The 21,685-nt window shown below is 40.5% G+C and overlaps 1 protein-coding gene across 1 annotated transcript in view; it reads left to right on the top strand.

Annotated features, from left to right (window-relative positions):
- Positions 1–21,685, top strand: part of GRHL2 (grainyhead like transcription factor 2) — a 53,771-nt gene that overhangs the window by 22,639 nt on the left and 9,447 nt on the right. The window contains exons 8-13 of the mRNA XM_058031592.1: positions 973–1,067; positions 9,727–9,885; positions 15,396–15,483; positions 15,570–15,709; positions 17,647–17,678; positions 18,793–18,887. Coding sequence (XP_057887575.1) covers positions 973–1,067; positions 9,727–9,885; positions 15,396–15,483; positions 15,570–15,709; positions 17,647–17,678; positions 18,793–18,887 — 609 coding nt within the window. The remainder of the gene's footprint in view (positions 1–972; positions 1,068–9,726; positions 9,886–15,395; positions 15,484–15,569; positions 15,710–17,646; positions 17,679–18,792; positions 18,888–21,685) is intronic.

Below are 21,685 nucleotides of genomic sequence, written 5' to 3'. Positions count from 1 at the left end.
TTACAGCCCTCGAGGAATTCTTAGGAAATGTTTGTCCGAAGGAGAGTTATTCCATTAGTGTGAACGATCTGGAAGTTCCTTTAATCAAGCAGCTATTACCCGGTATCTCTCTTAATCTGTCATCAAAAAGAATAAGAGGTGTTAAACTGTCCAGCAAAGTGAGAGAAAAGCAGTGCTTGTTTCTTTTTTCAATTATAAAGAGGACTTGGGAGTTGTCTGTTTTATATAGTTTTCCAGCCTTACTGTTTAGTAAACTTTGAAATCTTCCTCCCTTTTGCTTTTCATTCCTTCCAAAATGCTAGTTTATTGATGATAATAATAACAGCATGTGAGGAAAAAGTGAGAAGAAGGTGCAGATATTGTAGTCAGACATAAAAAATTTTTTTTCTGCGTTTACTGTTTTAGTGGTGCACATACTTTGGAAAAAGGATCTTTGTGGTTTTGGTTCTTTGTGGGGGATTTGTGATGGTTTGGATTTTGGTGGGTTTTTTCATTTTTTAAAATAATATATAAATATTAATCCAGCATCCAGTGCAAAAGTTGGAATGCACACTGATGATTTCCTCCAGTCATAGCTCTTAGACTTTTAGAAAGCTTCTTTAGGATTTACCATGTGTTTTCTTAATATCAAGGTTTGAACAGTCCCTTAAAATGCTTCAATAGTTTCCAGTTAATTTTCCAGTTTTGGCCGTTCCTTGGCCAAGCTAATGAATGCACTGACTCATTGCCAGTAGAGTCACACTCCTTTTTGAGAGCCAACAATATTTTGCAAGAACATTAGCTAGTGATATACTATGCTTAAGACTCAGGTTGCATTATATTACCTCTTTGTAATAAAGGTTCTTCATAATTAATCATAAACAATACAAGAGGTGGTTTTGATGCACTAGACAACCCAGCTTAAGAAGCAAAGAAGCACTATGAGTTGCAAAACAGTTCAAGTTTTTTCATGACTCTTGTTTTTTCTTACAGCTGATTACAAGGAGAGTTTTAATACCATTGGGAATATTGAAGAAATTGCATTCAATGCTGTGTCCTTTACTTGGGATGTCAATGAGGAGGCAAAGGTGAGGAAAAGCCATGCAGATGGCATCCATTTATAAGTACCACCCACCGCTAGGCACTGTTCACTTCTCTCCTTTCTGAGAAATAAGAGGACTTGTTGGTAGGTCCCAGCCTGAGAAACAGTAAAAGACTTTTTTCCTATTTGCAAAGCCTGGTATAAGACACAAGCTGAGTCTTTTCTTTCTCCAAATTGTCGACTAACTTTCTACACTCTCAGCATCTCCAATAATCCATATTCTGTAAGTTAGACTGTGCCTTCCCTTGTGTTGGTGCCATTTATTTTATATTGTTACGCAGACCATCTTTGCAATTTGGAATGAATGCATTTTTGAGGACTGAGAGGTTTTTTGGTTTGTGGTTTTTTTTTTTTTTTTTCCCTTTTTTAATGGTTAAGTACCCTCAGGCATGGGGTTTTCATTCAGGAATGTGACTCTTAAGTGGACCTATAAACCAGGACATCAGAACACCTTAACTAGTTTCTTACAGATAAGGTTGTACAAAGGCTGTCAGAGTGCTTCAACTGCATAGACTAGTGTGGGAGAAATGAAAAACTGCCGGTAATTATAAGAAGAAGTTGGCCCCCGGAAAGCAAACAACCAGGGAAATAGGCTGTGTAAAATGAGTGAGGGTAATGCAGTACTCTTGGGGATGTAGTTAATAAACAGCAAACACTGAGCTCGGCAAACTCCTGATAGTGTTTTCATGTTGAACACAAAATGTCCAGGGCATAAGTAGAGCTGTGAATCTTTCAAATACAAAGACCTCTTCATGCACAATTGCCCACTGCATTTCCAGCAGCATTAGAGAGGTTGCATCCTCTGAGTCAGTCCTGAGAACTTTACTGAACACTGAGTGGTGGCATTAAGGCCCACTGTCCTCACTCCTGACTGAAGGTACTGACTGTTTATAGTAACAGGGATTTAATCTCTGATGCGCATCTTAAAAGGAAAGACAATAGTTCTGAAAATCACCCAGCTCTTTCAAAAGCAGGTGTTGATAAACAGAGTTGTACTTGGCCCAGTTGCTAATGGTGCTGTATTTACTCATGTAGTGATTACATTTTCAACGGCCCAGATATTTCCCTATTATGTGTTTCCATTTCAAAATACAGCTGTAGGTTGTCCTCTGCAGTCACAACAGGCGACTGGTGTGTGTGTGTGATCGCTGTGCAAGCAAACACCGATTTGGGATCTCCAACACAGCAGTCCTCCTCGAGGACCTTTGCAGAAGCACTACCAGGGCTAGAACCTGGCAGTCTTGTCCCCGGGCTGGCAGCTCTCTAAGACATTTGCATTTGCAGCTCCAAGCCAGACTTAGCAAGACATCCATGTTGATCTAGGAACAAGGAAGTCACATCCATTAATGTCAGGTATTAACCTCAGACATTTTTTCCTAATCTCACACCATTCGCCTGGCTCTTGCCTTGGGTGCCAGAACATTATGAACACAACTTTTGCAATGATCACTGGAAACAAAACAAGCTGAGATTTTGAAGTAAAGACTCCTTCTGGATTAAAAAAGTGCTAGGAGTGAAATTTAAGCTGCTTGTATTTCTGCAGGAAACAGTGATTAAAATGCAAATTGGCTTATGCATATTTATTTTGAGGTATTAAATATCTGATCTTTAGGAGCTTGAACTGTAAATGTATTGATAAAAGAGGATTTATAACATGCTTTAGTGTTTGGCTATCAAGCATATATCAGATTGTACGTGAAAGCTTATCACCTTGTCTGCGCTCCAGCGTTTCCCTCCCCACACACACACATGTATGTGTACATGCTTGCTCCTGTTGAAGTTTGATACAATAACTGCTTGCACTGGGTCTGGGGATTCCCATAGGATGCCCCTGTGGTGTTGGAAAGCTGTGGGTGCTAAGGCACCTCACTGAAGGCTGTTTTTTCTCCAGCAATTACCTCATCCATGGGAGATGAAGAATAATTACAGACTCCCTTTTCCTAAGCTTTTTGAATGATGATCTTTCAACTGCCTCCATTGTTTCTGTTTGGTATTATTTTCCATTTTCACCACAATTTCAAGATTAAAACTTAACCCCCTCAGAGGCACAAAAGCCTTTTTTTTTAATCAAGTCAGATAAAAGTGGCACACAACGGTTCTTTTCAGGGCCTCTGAGTTGGGATATGATGAGGCACTCTACTGGCCCTGGAAGAAGCAAAGAAATACTTCTTGTTGAAAGTGCACTGGGGAGTGATGTGGAAAATCAAACAGAACTAGTAGAAATCACCTAACCAAATAGAACTCTCTCTCCTGGGAAACTAAACCCCACATTTAGAAGACCTATCTTGAGCAGCAGGTTTCTCACTTTCCTACTCCACCTGGATGGCAGCTAATTTAAAGCCACGTTTCTCCTCATTTGAAGTCAGACTTTTCCTCTCACACACAGACAGAGCAGGCCTTCCCCTCGCAGCCCTTCAGGATGAGGGTATAGGAGAATGGGTGTGGCAGTCAGAATCTGCCAGCTACCAGTGAGCCTGCTAAGGGCTGGTAGGGCAGCATCTCGTGCTGGGTCTTAGTGGGATAAACAGGAATGCAGAGGGTACAGGCAGAGGCCTCTCTGTGTTGCCCCAGTAATGTCAGTGGAACTGGCCTGTTGGCTCCAGTTCACCATGCTTGGTGTGTCATCTTCCAACTGCTGCTTGGCAGAACAAGAACCTTGTACAGTGCATGCCAAGAGGTGGAATCATCACACTGTTGCTTTCTGTGATCTAAGGAAACAGCACCGAAGTCAGGAACACCACTCTGCTAGTGTTCTCTCTGCTGTGTCTGGTTGACAGCAGCAGTTCCCTTGCCTCTGGCAGAGGAGAGTTAGTCCTGGCACATCCTTACCCTGTTCTAGAACAGCATCCCTTTCTGCTGGGGCTCTTATCTAGAGGTCACTGTGAGGCTTGTGGTTCAGAGCAGGATCCAGGGAAATGAGGGGAAGGCTCTATAGCCATGTCAAACTCAGTGCTTTCTTAAAACAAAAATATTGCTGTAAGGGAGCAGGGGTAGGAAGAGAAGAACAGTTTTGTACAATCCATCTTTGTTTCCCTCCCATATTTAATTCTGTTATAAATATGTAATGTTTATGGGTAAGGTGATTTGTTGTCTCCCTTTGGTTGAACCCAAATGCTATGTTTGGTATTTTTAAAGGAGTTATTTAAAAAAAGATGAAGAAACAAACAACAATTAACAACTGGCTGACATTTTAACTGTCTTTTGAAAGTGTCCTTATAATATGCTAGAAGCTATGTAGTTGCCTTGCTGTTGCCCTGTAGATGATTTTGCTGCAGCATCTGGCAAGTGCACAAAGTTCTAGTGGAGGCTCTTGAACAGACTCAGCTTCATTTCTGATAGACATTCATCTGTCTCCTTGCAGTGTTAGGACTGACAGAAGTTAGTTTGTAAGAAAGATGGTTAAAGAGACAGAATTGTCTTGGTCAAAGGATAATATATTTGTCATAAACCATACCACCTCCTTGAGATATGACTTCTCTCTGGTAGGTGCTTGGAGCATTTAAATTGGCTGTGACGGTGTTACTTCTTGAAACAATTGCATATTTTTATGGGAAGTATTTTATAGCCTAAAAATCAAAGATATTACTTCAGTGAGCAGTTGCTAACAAAATATGACACCTTAAAGAGACAAACAGTTTTCAGTGATATCAAGAGATCACAGATTTCTGCTAAGCACTGCAACTTGGACATGCAATAAACAGACATGTTTGTGGCTGTGTTATTCAGGCAGGTGCTGGCAGATGAGTGAGATGATTTCAGTGAGTGCAGGAGTTGTGTGCTGAGCAGTTGTTGTGTATACTTGTGTGCAATAACTGCCCTGCTATATTTAACTGAAATGTAGATCTTTAATCCAAAGTATGCTGAAGCCTCTGGGAACCTTTCCAGTTATTTAATGAGTTTTGGCATGGCTCATAGAGTAATAAGCTGTTTTCAAAGAGTGACTGATTTGCCGGATTAGGTTCTTGGATATTGTGGGCCAAAGTGAGCTCCAATTCCAGTGGGTACAATGGCAAAATCAAGTTTATAGAACAGCATTATCTCTAGCAGTAATTTGTGTTGTGGCAATCCATATTTCTTAAACATTGTTAGTGACACTTAGGCCAGGCTTTGACTAGTATAAGATTTTTTTTCCTTAATCGTGACTTTCCTTCTCAAGTTACATCAATTTAATTGGGAAGGAAATTAATGTCTTTTCTACTCTAAAAATGTAGAGGTTGAAAGAAAAGATGCTTCATTTTGTGGAGTTAGTAGCAGAAATTATGTAGGATTAGACTTGGCAGCTACTTTAATAAACCACGTCTGTGTGTGCAAGTGTGCATATATATATATATGAGTGTATATATAGATGTGAGACATGCACACACACACGTGTATATATTAGAGAAGAGTTAACCTGTGGTAGCACATAATGTTGAAATTCAGTGTATACAAATGGCTTGGTAAGTATGCATCTGGGATTCAAAGCAAATGGCATTTTTATGTAGTTGCCGGGGTGTGGTGTGGGTTGAGGAAGCTTCAAAAGAGTAGTGTAAACATTTGCTGGAGACATTTGTATTGAAATAAAACAAAGGTCTTACCTTTGTGTGGGATTTATAAGGTAACGGCTGGTAGGAGAAACTATAGACCCACACTTTCTGTGTGTGTGAGGAATGATGGGATTGATGTTAGTCATTTGAGAGACGATCAGTTAACTCTTTGTTGTTAGGGTCTGGAGGGAGGAACCTTTTAAAGCAGACTTTTAAGAGACCCATCACCAGGGTTCTATGTATTGCCAGTATTCAGTAGAGAAATTGCTTTAAGTTTATAATTTTGTGCCTCCCTTCTGCCCTTGGCAGTTTCTGAGACAATGGGAGCCAGAAATGTAAATAGTAATAAAAGGCTTATATTAGAAGTTTCATAGCTGTAGACCTTTAGTGTATAAGCTGAGAGACCGCAGCAAGAGTCATGTTGGCTGAATTAAATGATAAAAAGGGAAATGCACTTCTGAGCCTTGCTTTCCCTTAAGGCAGCTTACTGTGTTTGTGTCTTGTACATCCCTAATTATGCTGCAGTATTTAACAAACAGTAATTCTCATAATAGCAGCTACACCGTGGAGGAGTAGTCCCCAAAAGACAGAGTGCTTTTTCTAGACGTGATCTATAACAAATAGAAGAGCTGTTGTTATCTTGGGCCACTTGTGAAACTTTCTCAGCACCAAATGTTTCTCTAAATTAGTATTTAATTGCTAATGGCATGCCTGAGCTGGAGACTAGATGGGTGGAACTCTGCCATTAATTGCTCTAATCTAAGATATGCTGACATTAAAAAAAAAGACATCACTATAATGACAATTATACAACGTGTTCCAGATAGCAAAACTTTGCTAAAATCCAGTTTGCACAGGAAAAAAAAGTTGCGTCTGAATTTGGGTACAATCATACTAACTTTTATTAATACAGTTCTAAGACAAGTGTAAACAGGGATTAGGAGGGAGACAGTGATTTCTCTTCCTGCTACTGTAATTTCTACTTAACTCTACATTTTCTAACCATGTTAAATCTACTATGCAAAATACCACAGCAAAGGAGATCTTAAATCTGGATATCTTCTAAGAAAAGTAGAATAGCTCTCCATTTTGTGGCTGCCCATGGAGCCGTTTTGCCCCTTGTCTCATCATGAGTGGGAGTGCATGCATTATGGACAGGAGCTGGAAAGAGGGGGAAGATGAGAGTTGCAAAGGGCAAAGCAGGATGTGTTTGGACAAATGGCTGAAATCAGTGCTGCTCAGAGCAGGTGACTGCTTTGGGAAGATGGTTTCTGGTCAGACCAGGGGAGAGAGAAGGGGACTGTTCAGATGTTTCTTCAGGTCCTCTTCACCATAGTAGCCTGCTACACTGGTGCAAATCTTTAGTCATTCAAAGAAGAAGCTCCCTAAAATAAAAACAGAAGTTATGCCCTCTTTCCTTTCCCTCTATACACCCCCGTGTTTTCCAAATCCAAAGTCAGTGTGGTGCTTTACAGAAAAGCTAATAGAATATTGCATGGAGACAGAAAATTTCCCCACTATCAATGAGCTGTGTTAATTCAAATCCATCTGTCTGTCTGTGAGGTGCAAATGATATGACAGAAAGTTTAGTACACTTCATGTGCATGAATGTACAGTCATTGCTCCTCAGAGAGATCCTGATGTATTACAGTGTCAGGACAAGATATTGAGTCTTACAGCAGCTATCTATTATTCATGCTGAATAATCTGTTATTGCTGTGTGGGGACTCTTGAAAGCATAAAGTCTGTCTTCCCCAGCCGTTCCTACTCTGCTCTGTGATTGTGGAGGCAGTGGAAGAGATGACACAGTGTATGTAGTTGATTAAGGTGGGACAAGATCTTTTTTGCTTCTCAGCTGAGTGTGCAGCAAGGGTGGAAGAAGTACAAACTGCTAGATAGATGCAAAGCCTGCATGTCTTCTCACATTTGAATGTACATTTTGGAAAATCTGTGCAGAATTATGGGCTAAAATATAGGGAGACCAGATTCTGTTTTGTGCTAGGCTTCCTTCCACTACTGTGTGTTCACACACACTTTAAACCATTGCCCTGACACTATAAATGATTCTGAAGGCAAATGAAAATTCAGGCTGTTGTATTTCAGAGGGTATTCACTGTGTCTACACTTATCTTTGGGGCTGGAGGAGATCAACTTGTAATTTGAAACAGAAATAACACTATCAGCTTCAAAATCAGAGTTTCACCTAGGGCCTTTCCCTGCCTCCCTCTTCTCTCGGCAGTTAAAGTTCAACTATTTCATTTGTAAATGCAGCTCTGCGATACAATCAGAAGCAGAGAGGAGGGGCCATTAGCTCAGTCAGGCAAACAAGCTGCTCTGGCTCCATCATAAAGACCCTGACTGTAATGTTAACTTCTGCCAGGAGGGTAAAGTATCCCCCACCAGCCCTGCTGGAGCCCTTCTTTATTTTCAGTTGTCTTTCTTAGGGATGTTGCATTCTCCTCACTCATGCTGTTGATTTATTTTCCCTGTTTGTGGAATGGAGGGGGAGAGGGGAGGGATGTCCTTCATGTTCTTCCTTCAGGAATCCTCCCAGATTCCAGGGGTTTGCTGCCTTCTCCTCTGCCCTGTGAGGGGCGCATTAGGTCTGTTTGAGAGACCAGTTTGAGATCTCTTCTTTCCCGAGCCTCCTTATTCTTCTGGGGCAGGTTTCACATCCTCCTGGTTCAGGAGTATGTACTGCTGGTTTTCTCAGTCCTTTTCCTTGGTTCTCACTTTTGGGGTTTCGTTTTGTTTGGTGTTTTGTTGTTGCTTTTTAAACTAAGGGCAAGTGAAAAGTAGAATCAAGTTAATACACAATTGCCCCAAATTATTATGTAATGCACATATTCCTCACTGGGCTGAAAATTAGATTTTAAATATAGTTTCTTCTCTTGAGTTTTATGAATGCCATCTTGACTGAAAGCTATTGGTGGTATTTCAGTTCATAATGTTTGCTTTACATCAGAATAGTCCTTGGAAGACTTTGGTGGTGGGAGAAGACTCCCAGGTCCTGTACAGATGACACACACCTTGTCCCATGGTGCCAACTGAGTTAATGAGAGGTAGATGATTAGTGGCTATTAAGTTGTAAGTTTATGTTGTAGAAGGAGAGCAAGAGATGGATTTCTGAAGCACAGGCAAGCAGGGGACTTGCTAGCTCAGTTGGTTAATGCTGAGGTTGTGGGTTCCATCCCTGGATGGGCCATTAAGAGCTGGGCCCGATGATGCTTTCCAGTCCCTTCCAGCTCAGATGACTCTGTGACTCTCTGAATGCAGTGTCAAGTTGTGTGGATGCTGTGGAACAAAGAGAACTTCTGAGAAGAGGTAGGAAGTAGTTTTATGAATATTTGAAAAATTTCTTCCCAGTTTGAAACACAGGGTGAGGTGCATCTTTAAAAAGGAGGAAAGACTGTGAAGGGGCCTTAAAGTGAAACACAGGAGTATCTATTGATGGGATGAAGAAAGCAGTAGTGTCAATGAGATGTGAAGAAAATGTTTAAAATAAAACGAGTAGAGTTTATCTTTGTCCCACTGAATTTGAATGAGCTGTCAGATGAGCAAGCCATACCTAAGGCAGCTGGAAAGGGTGAAGCAAGATGATCCGTATCAACAAATAGTGCAAACATACAGAGCAGGGTTGAGGAGTGGAACAAGTGAGGGCTAAAAACCTGACATCCACATAAGGCACGTTTTAGGAGGTTTTATCTCAGATTATCTTTAGTCAGTTCCCATGAACTAAGCAACTATGAGCAGCTGGAGGACCTGAGTGCTCCTGGAACATATCTTTCTGGTCTGGCTCTTCCAAAAAGAATCCAGCTCATGTATTCTGAGCCTCTGGTGTGAACCAAAGCATGATAAGTTGGGAGAACCAAATGATTCACCTCAAATGTATCAAATGAATCAAACTGAAGCAGCAATATATGGCTTTCAATTTTGTTCTTCCCAGGATAGAGTGTCTTTGCTGGACAGAAGTGGAGGATAAATGTGTGAATTGCCAGAGCGTGCATCATAGCTGAATTAAAACCTTTTTATTTTATTTTCCCATTTCTTGTTACGTATTTCTGGAATTTTAATTGTTGTTTGCACCACATTTTAAAAAGTAATCTCTCTGGCACACAGATTTTCATCACAGTGAATTGCTTGAGCACAGACTTCTCCTCACAAAAAGGAGTAAAAGGACTTCCTTTGATGATTCAGATTGATACTTACAGCTACAACAACCGCAGCAATAAACCTATCCACCGAGCCTACTGCCAGATCAAGGTTTTTTGTGACAAGGTAAGTGCAAAGCACAGTTACCATGGATAAAGGAGGAATCTTGTTAGGCAGTTTATTGTTGCTGTATTTTAGACCTAATTAAATGCTGTTTCTTTCCTTAAAGAATTGTATTTCATCATAGCACTTGGTCCAGCTGTATCACAAATCTAACTGATTATCATGTCATTATTTTACTGCTTTGCAGCCTTTTTGGCCCTGATTTCTCAGCTTGTGAGCAATAGTTGGACTGTTTAAGGATAGCATGTTACAGGTCATGATTGTGGAATATCAATAAAGTAATAGAAAATGCAAATGCAAGTATCTCTATTTGGAAGGTCAGTGCTGATCACAGGCTCACTCACATAAGTGGCAGTCTGCTGATGTCCTCCCTTCTGACAGCCAGGATAGATAGATAAACTTCATATCAGTTTCTCTGACAGAAAAAATGCACTTTCAGTGAGGGTCTGCCAAGCTCCCTTTTATAATGCAATGGAAACCAGCAAATTCCAGTGACACAGCTGATGGGTTTTCCCCCTGCTTTACTTACAGTTATTTTAGAAACTCTTATGTTGCTAGGATTTTCGTATCAAAAGTAAAATACAAAAAATATATTAGCCATTCCCATTTTGTAATTCAGTAACTATTTTTTTGTGTGTGTTCACACCCTCTTAAGCAAAATTTTGTTTTCTTGCTGTAGGTATGACTGCTCCTCTGTGGAGACTAGTAAGATGTTTCAGCACCCAGACATAGATCATGCCTGAATGAATTAGACAGTGTCATGGTCAGCAGTGTATATCACCAGATAGAAACAGTTCCTCAGAAATGTCAATGATGATACTTCAAAGAGAGTGTGACCACTTTTCAGTTTTGTTTAGCATCTGTCAGCTGATGACTTTCTCCATGCTGAGAAACATCTTTCATAGGGGAGCTGATGCCTGGATTCTAGTCAAGGTTCAGGGATTCAGGAGCCTACATCTATTTAAGTGACTTGGAATTTTATCCAAATTAGTCTTGCCATCCTACAGGTGGGAATAGAAAGACAAAAGGCCATGCCCCAGGCAAAACATAACATTAACTTTTTAATGGAAAGGGTAAGAGTTCAACTGTTTCAGGTCTCTGTGTTGCTGCTCCTTCCCCCTTTTCAGTTCATTCCCCTGTTGCCGTTTTGACATCTTGAGGGCTGATCAGTCTGTTGTGTTAGTGGAGGAAAATCTTTGGAAGTAATGAATGTAAATGTTTGCACTGAGGTCTTCTTGCAGCCAAAATGCTATGCTTTTAATTGTAACTTTGAATGTCAAATATTGAGAGATTTGAAGCTACAGCTGGATCTTAAAAGCTCAGTAAATATCAAAGTAACAAGTTGTTTTCATCTACCTGTTTCTGAAGCGCAATTAGAAAAATTTGAATTATTTAAAAAAAGGAAGGAAATTCAGAGCACAAACTCATCAAGGGTGACCTCTAGATACAACTGGTGGAGATTTTGAATAATAAATGTTCATTGCAGCTATTGGCTTAACTGGAGCTTCAAGTATCCAGACGAAAAAGCAGGAAATGAATGTTGAGTCTATTAATCAAAACTGTCTCAAAGTAGGAGAGATCACAGGGGTAGTTAACATGTTATACACATCAGAAATTGGAAGTGGGAACTGAAGGGCTCAAGGGTATTGATAATAGGCTGTATATGTGTTTAATATAAATATATACACACATGTAGAGCTTTTTAAGTTAATGCAGGTGTGAAAGTGACTTGAGCAAATGAAAATTATTGAGGTCAATGCACATGACAGTTTGTGCTAATTTGCACTTGGTAAAAGACAAATTCTTGCTTCTCCCCAAACTTATGTTGCCAGATCTTTACCAACATCTATTTGTCACAGGGCTTTAGTAAGTAAATAAATGTTTGGAGAATTTCCACTTGCTGGTGGCACTGGGAGAATTCAACGTGCTCAGAGGAAGGTAGCTGGTGTGGCTGGGTATCCTCATCTTTCCAAGATGTCAAAATAAACCCCTGGCTCTGGTTAAGGTGGTGCTAAATGGTTGAGTTTCTCTTGCTAGCCTGTGGCTCTCCCCCCAGTGACATGGACAAAGCTTACTGCCTCCTTGGGGAAGGCCATGAAGCTGTGACTGTTATTTATTGCTTACCTCCTTGTCCTGATGAATTGAAGAGGAACTATAGGAACACAAAAAAAACAACTCAGCAATCATATAATGATCTTTATATATTCTGAAAGTGTGAACTGCTCTCTTATGCCCCAATCTGACAGCCTCAAAGAGAAGCTGATGACAAAAGTACCTGATTTATTACCATCACCTGGCCTGGTGGAACTGCACAGTAAATTCCTCTTCCCTAAGTGTGAAATGTTTCTCATTCTGCAACATGGAAGAAAAAAATGTTTCTGTGCCTGAGGTGTTATTAAAAATGTTTCTTTCTGTAGTGCTGGTGCCTCTTTAGAACCAGTGGATGTATTTGTATATTCACTTAGATAAATCACAGGTGGAGGTGTCCAGTTTTTAAGAACATTCACTGACAAATTAATGTCTTGTAGCTGCAACACAGTGTAGCTGTTGTGGAAAGAGTTATCTTTGAAGAAATAAATCTGCATTTAGCTAAGTGGTACATATTATATATATATAAATTAGTATTTATTCTGGCAATTCCTTCATTTTAATATTAGTTTACATATAAACTAGAGAGCAACATGAACTAATATTCAGTATGTGCTTTGTGACATAAATGTATGGAGATAAATGTTGCAAAGGCTGTAAATGTTACTTCACAAATTTAACTTTACCATACTCCCTATTTGTCATCCAATCTTTTGCCCATGTTTGTTTTTCACTAGGCAATCTTCAAAGCATTTGTTACAGTCCACGTCTTGTTTTGTCAGTGCTAATTCTCTGCCTTGCAGTCATCAGTGCAGATCACTGATGCTGCATTATAAGTTTATCTAATTTTTATTCCTTAAGTAGGTTGTCAGGGAAACTTGCTACCAGGCCTATTTATATTTATATATTGCACAATGTTTAGCCACTGTGTATGAAAGAACTGGGACTTCAGAGCTACTTGATTTTGTATATGTGATTATCTGCTGAAAAGAAGCAGAACTTGACTTGGCAAATACCATAACATTGATCCAAAATAAAATAAATTAATCCAGTTTTGTTTAACCTGAAAAATACATGTTCTTTGGAATATGTGCAGTTCACACGTCCTTGTTTTTGGTGTGGATCATCATAGAGAAAATGGATTATCGTAGAGTATTTAGAAACTCTAATTGCCTATTAATCTTTAGCTTTGGAGAGAGCTTTTATTTCCAGGCTAAAGCATTCCACATCTCATTGGGCAGTCACACAGACATCAGCCTATGTCTATGTGCCTGCCCAATGAGATGTGGAATGCTTTAGCCTGGAACTAGAAGCAAGAGTACACATGAGCATCAGTGTGGTGCAAGACTTAAGTCTAAATGAGTTGAAGGATTAGGAAGAAAATACTTTGAGTCAGCTGAAATTTGTAAGCTGCATTTTGTTAATAATTAGTAGCAGAAGTACTCCTTGCGTTTATACAAAGCCCAGATATCAATGAAAAAATTAAGAGCTAATTTAATTATTTCACTAGTCGCAGCATAGTTTATAGTCCCCAGTAGAAAGGTAATTTCTTCTGTCCTGAAGAGATGTGCAAACTGTGGTTTATTAGGTATGTGTCAGATGGCTCAGCTCTCAAAACTATGCAGCAGAAATGCTCTAGTAGGCAAAAATAATTTTGTGGTCTCACTCCTTGACTATGACATCCATTCTGTAGGCTGGGCTGGCCCTGCCCTGTGGGCTGCTCCAAGCTCAAAAGGGCTGGTAGGTAGTTTTGTGGGTATTGCAGTTGCCACATTTGTGAAGTGGCTGTGGCACAAATAAACACTGCTAGATGGGAATGACTGCCCAGCCCAGGGATTGCCTGCCCCCCAGAGATCTTGGGGTGTGTTGCCTTGAATGAATGACTGAAGAGAAAGCTGTAAAGTGTCACCGAGTTCATGGTTACAAAGAATATTACAGAAAATCAGTAAAATATATTTTTTTAATTATGTATAAAAGGCTGAATCCTCCTCAGTTTCTGCTTTCCTGAGTGAAAACTCACACTTGGTGCTGTGTGTGAAGTACTTTGATGGTTCATCCTGTTTCCTGTGAGCAGCAGAGTGGCAGCACCGAGTGATAGGTGTGGCTGCGGCCACCTGGCAGAGCCCTTTGTACAGCACAGGTTTCTCAGGGTGTGCTTTTTGCTGAACAGGGCTGGGATGTGTATTTTTGCTCCTTTCTTAGAAAGAACAGGTGGCTTTAAAGGTTACAAATGTACCTCTAGAAACAATTTTGATAAGTGCACAACTCTGAATCCCTTGGCTTCTGCGGTTGAGGTTGGTGAGTGACAACTGGACTGGGACCTGTCTGGAGGCAGTGTTTCTGTTTGACACATTCATGTTTTTCTAAAGAGCTATTTCTTCCTCCAGCTCTTTCAGCCTCTGGAAATCTACTGATAGATCACAGCCAGGAGTACATCTTTCCTTGCACTCTTTCTAAACTTGGTTCATTGAGTCATGTGTGAATTTTGCCATCTTGAGTGGGTGTTTTTTGCTTTCCTTACCTCCCTCCTCTCCCTTTCTATTCAAGAAACTTCTAATTTTAATTTGGAAAAAAATTCTGTAATCTTGCATGCCAACTGTCTGGGAGCAGATGGATCTTCATTACCCTTCACAATGTGATAGGCATTATTTATAAAGTAAATTAGGAGAACTTCAAAGGAGGTGTTGCTGCTTTTTATGTCAATAACAAGTTTTATTTTTTAAACTTGTTGAGAGTGTATTTACATAACAGAAGCCTGTAACTTCCCAGGAGTTCCTGGTGCCTAATAGGGCAGTGCTACATTGCTTTCCTATTTCTGGAGAGCTTCTCCCAGTTTGAAATGCCTGTATTTTTCTGTAAGAACCCTTGCAATGTTGGCAAGCTGTCAGCACAGCCTTTTTGGACTGTCAGTTCTCAAAGGCTCTGCACAGCTGGCTACAGTGCAGCAATGCCACCCCCAGACAAATTGGGTGGAGGAGAGTTTAGGGAAGACCTCAGCCCAGACATTATGTAAAATGATAGCAATCCTGCAGGTGTTTTATGCCATTACACAAAATATTTGGCCTGAGCACTCTGTCCATTGCAGAGACACTGGGCTTGGGATGCCCTTTGCACAAGCTGTGCTGGCATCAGTCCTGCTACAGACTGCACACTGCCTGTCCTGGCTCCTCCAAACCAACATGTGGATATGTTCCTCTTGCTGTCTGCAGCTCTGGGAGCTACTGGATGTGCCAGCTGAGTCTCAGGCACAGGTGATCCATGCAAAACCTTCCCAACAGACTGGACAGATCTGTCTTCAATGAAGTAACCAGTTTCTCTTTTAGCATTTCTGTGTTTCTGATGCTGTAGTTCCAGGCATTGCAGAGTACAAAGCTCATGGTGGTTCCTCTTTGGGTAATATCTGTTTGTTATCTTTCTTGCATCAGGGAGCAGAAAGGAAAATCCGAGATGAAGAGAGAAAGCAGAACAGGAAGAAAGGCAAAGGCCAGACATCCCAAGCCTCATGTAATAATGGTGAGTGAAATGGGCCTTTCTGGTCTGGGGCTAAGTCACGCTTACCATGCCTCCCTTCACAACTCTGTGCTTTGTGATCCACCTAGCAGCTGAAGGGAAGTTGAGTGCACTCCCTCTGCAGAAAAAGAGTGATATCACCTTCTTCAAAACAATGGCTGACCTGGATTCCCAGCCCGTTCTCTTCATACCGGATGTTCACTTTGGAAACCTGCAAAGAACTGGACAGGTAGGAAATAATGAAATGAGCAGGTGCCCACTTGCCACCTGGCTGCCTCTGCTCTGGGGCAGGTTTTAGGGAAGTAAATAACTGTTCCTGGGGGCCACTTGTTTCAGCTCTCATTTTGGTAAATGCAGTTTTTGCACATCACTAATAGAGGACCTTAGAAAAGGCAAGTACCTTTCTGAGTTCTGGGTGCAGAGGAGTTTATACTTCTTTGACAACTGACTTGTTTTGTTACAGTACTGTCATTCTTTTGCTTTCAAATATAAGGTTGATTTGTGACTGAAACACAATCTGGTTTTGAGTGTACTCTTTGGCTTGGTGAAATGAAGTGCCACCTTGTGGTAGCAGAGATCCCCCTCCCTGTCACAACTGAAAACAATGACCAAGCTCTTACCCGTGTAGAAAGGTCAAGAGTATGGTCACTAAACACCACTACCCATTCTCTGTCAGCATCACCTAGAGATCTGGAAATTCCTTGAAAAAAATATTTTCACTCTTCCAAGTAAAAACTCTGTCATGCTAATGTTAAATACTCAGTATTTGTAGTTATTATCATTAGTAAACATAAGTCTTTCCTAACTTGGCTCTTTTCTATTTTATCACCTGCTGGGAATTTGAAAGCCTGAACTGGAGGGTCAGCTCTGACAACTTTTTTACTATGAACGTGTCATTTATTAACATCTCAGGGAGCAGAATGAGACAGTTATGCATATGTTTATTAAGACAAGTAGTTGATGAGGAAATCTAATATGCATTGTGGGAATCCATAAAAATCAGAAAGTTTTAGGAAGGTTGTAAAAAGGACAGGCCATTTGGAATTGTCAGTTTTGAAGCAGTGAGAATTGTGGTTGAGCAAAGCACAAAGAGCACAGACGTTGTAATCACAGCTGTCACAGGCTTACTCTCCCAAGCTGGAAAGACGCCCACTCACATATCAGTGTTGGGTACCTTCTGTCCTCATGGCTTTCAAACCAAAATGGGCATTTGTTTCAAAACAGGAGACGGTGGAAACATTCCTTAGTATATATAATCCTGTAAATAATTTTCTAAACTAACTGGAAGATATCCCCATTTCCTAGCTCTTAGGCAATGTTCAGCCATGTCTTTTATTGCTGTAACTCATAGTTACAGCCCTCAGCTTTGCACACACACACCTCTGAGCTATTTTCATTGCATAGTTTCAGAAGGGAAGGCTCCCAGTGAGAGCCAAGTGTGCTCTGAGTGCTCTGAGCCAGTGCTAGAGACCTGCCTGGGGTGGCTTGCCCTGCCCAGCTCTTGTTGGTGCGGACCTGCAGTGTGGGCACATTGTGAGGAGTTTGGTTGAGTGTTCTGTGAAGTGTTGGACAAGAGACTGTGATTTTATACCTTCCCTGCTACTGTCAGCTGCATTTGCTGCTGCTGTAAATTTGGTCCCTGTGACTCTCAGCTACGTGGATTTCCACAAAACTGGACTTGGGCTTCTGCCCACAGCTGTGCAAAAAATGTTCAGCTGTACCTTCAGTAATTGTATTCCCATTAGGCCTGTAGTTTAATCTTGTTCTTTACAGTTTAATTAGATTTTCAGACAGTTTTAAATACATAGAAAAGCTTTTGAGTGTTGTGGCTTAAACTGTATTAGGGGTTATTTAGGTGAGTAGCAATCTGATTTAGAGGATTGTAAAATAATTGGGAAAATTATATAAAGCAGGGAAGAGGGTAATGTCTCTCAAATAAACTTTGATATATTTCCAGTAGATGATATTCAACAACAGTTTCTCTAAGCCACGCTTCTTCCAGATAACAGTTTAGAACTAGTGGTGTTTGTGTTTTATAGGAAGAAAAGGATTTTTAACATATGACAAACTGCAAAACACTTGTTGTCTTTTCTCCCTTTTGAAGTTGTTCTGTTAAGCAAGTGTCTGAGTTTTGGGAGTAATTGATTTTTATTTCCGTCCTTCTAGGTTTACTACAATACAGATGACGAGAGAGAAGGGTAAGATATTTATTGTTTCACAAGCTTTACAGTTAACATTTTAAACTCATAGAAAGTTGATACAAAATATGAAATCAGATAAAACTGACCCCTTTCTCCCCCTTTCCTCATGTTCTCCCATGTAAACTGTTTGCTTTTTATGTCTGTATTTTAATACATTTCCAAGTAAAAGAGCCCTAAGGTTTGATACAGGAAGAGGACAATATATTTGATAATGAAGTAAGCATCTATGTAAGCATGAGGGTTCTCAAATAACTTAAAAACTGGGAATTTTTTATTGAAGCACTGGACTTCACTGCATTCCTGAAAGCTGTTTAGCAGTGCACACACATGTATGCAACAAATACAGGAACTGCAGAGAGAATGGCCAAGTGTCAGAAGAGGAAGGCAGAAAGAGAAGAGAGAACCTGGGAAGGACAAAGGTTGGAAATGGGAGCACTCCTGATCTGACTTTGGAGGGACTGGAAGAATTGATGAAAGTCCCTCTGATAGTTAGAGGTGCCATGAAATTAGGGTTTTAATATGGGCTGCTGAACTTCAGCCCACATTGTGTGCCAGCCCCATACTTTTATAAGTTGCTTGAATCCCCAAGTACACACCCTCAAGTTTGAGATTCTGGAGTAACATAACTGCTCCCACAAATCTGCAAAAAGTGACCTGTAGTAGGGACTGGCCTACTACAGCCAGCACCTGCAGTCAACACTGACTTGAAAACATGAGGTTCTTTTTATTTCTTTTTGAAACTGATGCTCTTCATAAGGCTTACAGTGGAATTTGAGAAACAAAGGGATTTATTGCATCAAGCAATAACCACCCCCTTTCCCTCAATATTTAAACACTTAAAGGCCTTTGGGGTTTTTCAAATTAGTGTGTAACATTGGAACGTTTTTTCTTGTCACCTGTCCCAGCCAGTCAGTCTTGGCAATTTCAGAGGCCTGGATAGTTCAGATAAGCATCAAAAACTAAATCCTTGCAGTTTCTGCTTTTGGTGCTACATGAGTATCTAGTGGGTGTTTTTGCCAGAGTACAAAGGGAGTCATGACTGTTGCTGTTGTCTCCTTTCTGCTGTGAGAACAGTTTTACTGTGACATGGTCCCTGTTTTGTATATTCTAGTAGCAGTGTCCTGGTCAAAAGGATGTTCCGGCCTGTGGAGGAAGAGTTTGGTCCTTCCCCTTTGAAACAAATCAAAGAAGAAGGTCTGAAAAGAGGTAACAATCCATTCTTAGCAGTTAAAAAATCATTCTGTGGGACTCAAACCCTCAAACTGGGAGGGGCAGGTGTGGTTTGGACAAAGTCAGTTGTAGGATGCTAGTGCAAATATGGGTAGATGGGAGAGGAGATCTTTGTATCTGCAGTCTATAAGGAGGCATTTTAATAAATGCTAAAAATTGCTTCAGAAAAAAAAAAAAGGACTGTGCTTTCTCAAGAAGGGATCAGGACACAAGTGTATAGAAAAAACTTAGAAAGTTTCTTGGTTCTTGGCCAAGCTACAAAGTTTATGCAAGTTCTAGTAGCAAATCTGTGATGGTCTATTTTTAACTTTTGCTCATCTTTTCTGTTCTGTCTGGGATCACAAGCAAATATGCAAGATGCATTGGGTCAAATACAGAGACCTTAACAGGCAAGCTCCTGCTGACTGCAAACTTAGATCGGGTGGAATAAAATCAGAAATTTCCTACCTTATTAGAAATATAAAACATGGAGAGACATCTTCCAGCAGATGTAACAGAATTGTTTAAGGGTTTGTTTCCCTTAACTGTTTTTACTGCCCAGGTGGGTATTATTACAGTTGCAGCAGAGCTTTATAGAAATTGTTTCCCACAAGACTGCATTTGCCAAGTTTCTCTGTTGGTTAGGGTGGTCTGCTTGAACCAGGGGAAGCATAGAAGATTATAGGATGGAGACTGATACCTTCTTGAAATAAATGTGAACATATGATTCTTTTAATTAAATCTTAAATTAATTATGTGAGGTTAGCACTGACTATGGACTTGCATTTGGTTGACTCAAGACCTTGGCCCAATTCACATTATCAGGGCTCTATCAAGCAGAAGATGACAGCCATGAGGGCTATATAAAGAACTGTCATTTCCTACAATTTCACCTGGGTTTCCCAGCTGGAAGCCTAGGAAGTTGTCTGCAAGGAGATATTGGTTTGCTTTGACTATTCCTGACCTTTGCTTTGGTTAGTTGTTTCGATAGCATTCAGCACTTGCAGGTATTTCAAGGGTAAGATTAGAAAGAAAGAAAATTTAGCTGGTGGCAAAGCTATGTAAAATCCAGGAGAGGCACAGAAGCAGAGAAGCTGGATGATGCTGTCTTCACATCCCCTTCCTGTTCAGTGTTTCTCTCATCTTGGATATGCTGGCTGGAGGCCAAGGCTTTTCCAGTGTGGCCTTTGCCCTGGTGAACTTCCTGCCATCTGGAACCTTGCCTCTGGGATCGTGCTGGTGGGGTGCAGCTCAGCTGAGCCTACCCATTTGATAACTCTGTCTTTGCCAGAGGATTCACTGGTATTAAAATGCTTGGGTTTTTTTCCCCCAGCATTGCCATATTGAAAGCCTCTTTTCTCAAGATTTATTTGGTACAGCAGAATCAAGAGTCCTAGAGAGCAGGTGTAGATGGGGTGCAGGTGTAATGTTTGAGAGGGAGCAGGTCTGATATGTGAAAATAGACATTAAAATATACATTAAAGGCAATGTAATCCCAAAGTGTCTTATTAGGAGAGCAGTGCAGGTAAATAGCAGCCAGTAAGGTGTCCAAGCTCCACTGAAGAACTGAAGTGGAAGTGTATGACCTCACCCCTGCCTTCTGGACCTACTTGTAACACTGTCTGGTGGAAGTAAAAATATTAAGGGGCAGCGTTCAAGAAAACAGGTCTGAAGGGATTTGCAAATGCTCTTTATATTCTCACTCAGGTAGCTGCCTCTTTTTGAATTATTCTTTCATCTCCTTTTGAATTATTCTTTCATCACCTCTAAGGGAAGTCCAAGTGCCCAACACAGAAATGTGAAGTATGTTAATCTGTACCAAATGTGCATCACAGCTAGTTACTTGGCTAGACTTGGCTTTTTCCTGCTTTGAGTTCTCAGTAAGTTTTTAATTCACTTTCCCTTTCAGATTTCATAGGGAGTTTGCAGTTAATTATAAATCCAGCAGCTGAATTATAGATCGGGTGGATTTCCAGTCCTGTAGTTCTCAGTTTCAAGAAAGTAATTTTTTTGGGCAGCTTTTGTCTCTTAGGAAAGTTATGTTGAACTACTCTGAAACATTTTGGATTCATAGCAATCAGGATGTTGAGAGCCAGCCAAGGGAATTTGTGCCTGGGCAATAACGAAAACTCCAAATGTGAGAAAGGAAAGCTAAATTACAGCTACCAGCCCTTCTTTCCTTGACTAAGATGTGCCACATCTTTATCCAGAGACTACTTGACAGAGACTGTAGTCATTGTTCATAGGGTGCCAGTCACAGCACTGGTAGTGCCCAGTCTCAGACCTTCCTAATGCCCCAGGTCTTACTGACTTATTGTGTCCTTAGTTTCATTTTTCCTTGTGTATGTTGTTAACAATTTAAAAAGAGGTATCTAACATTGTTCTTCTGCATTCACACATAAATCCTCAATTCGGGTGGCCTGGCTTCTAAAAGTCTCACTGGTGCAACAACATCCCTTTGCCCCTCAGCAATTTGATGTGTTGGGGCTATTTCTTAAGTAATTAAAGACAAATTTATCTTCCCCCATCTTATACAAATCTTTTTAACATCTAAAAAATATTAAGGTCTGCAGTAGTTTTCAGTGCTGGCAAGAAAGTTAAGGGCTAAGACCAGGCAGTAAATCAGACAAATTTGAATTTATCTTGTACCTTTCAGGCAAAAATAGCTCATTACCTTGTACAAGATTTCCCCCTTGCTCACGTCCAAATCTTTTAATTTGTACTATTAGAGTGAGTCCATCTAGACGCTGTGAATGTGAAGACAGTAGGATCAGAGGACATGAGTTGTGTTACAT

Source organism: Melospiza georgiana, chromosome 1 (assembly GCF_028018845.1).
Source record: "Melospiza georgiana isolate bMelGeo1 chromosome 1, bMelGeo1.pri, whole genome shotgun sequence".
NCBI classification, from domain to species: domain Eukaryota; kingdom Metazoa; phylum Chordata; class Aves; order Passeriformes; family Passerellidae; genus Melospiza; species Melospiza georgiana.
The sequence above is the reverse complement of the archived record's forward strand: the minus strand, read 5'-3'. Positions and strand labels throughout refer to the sequence as shown.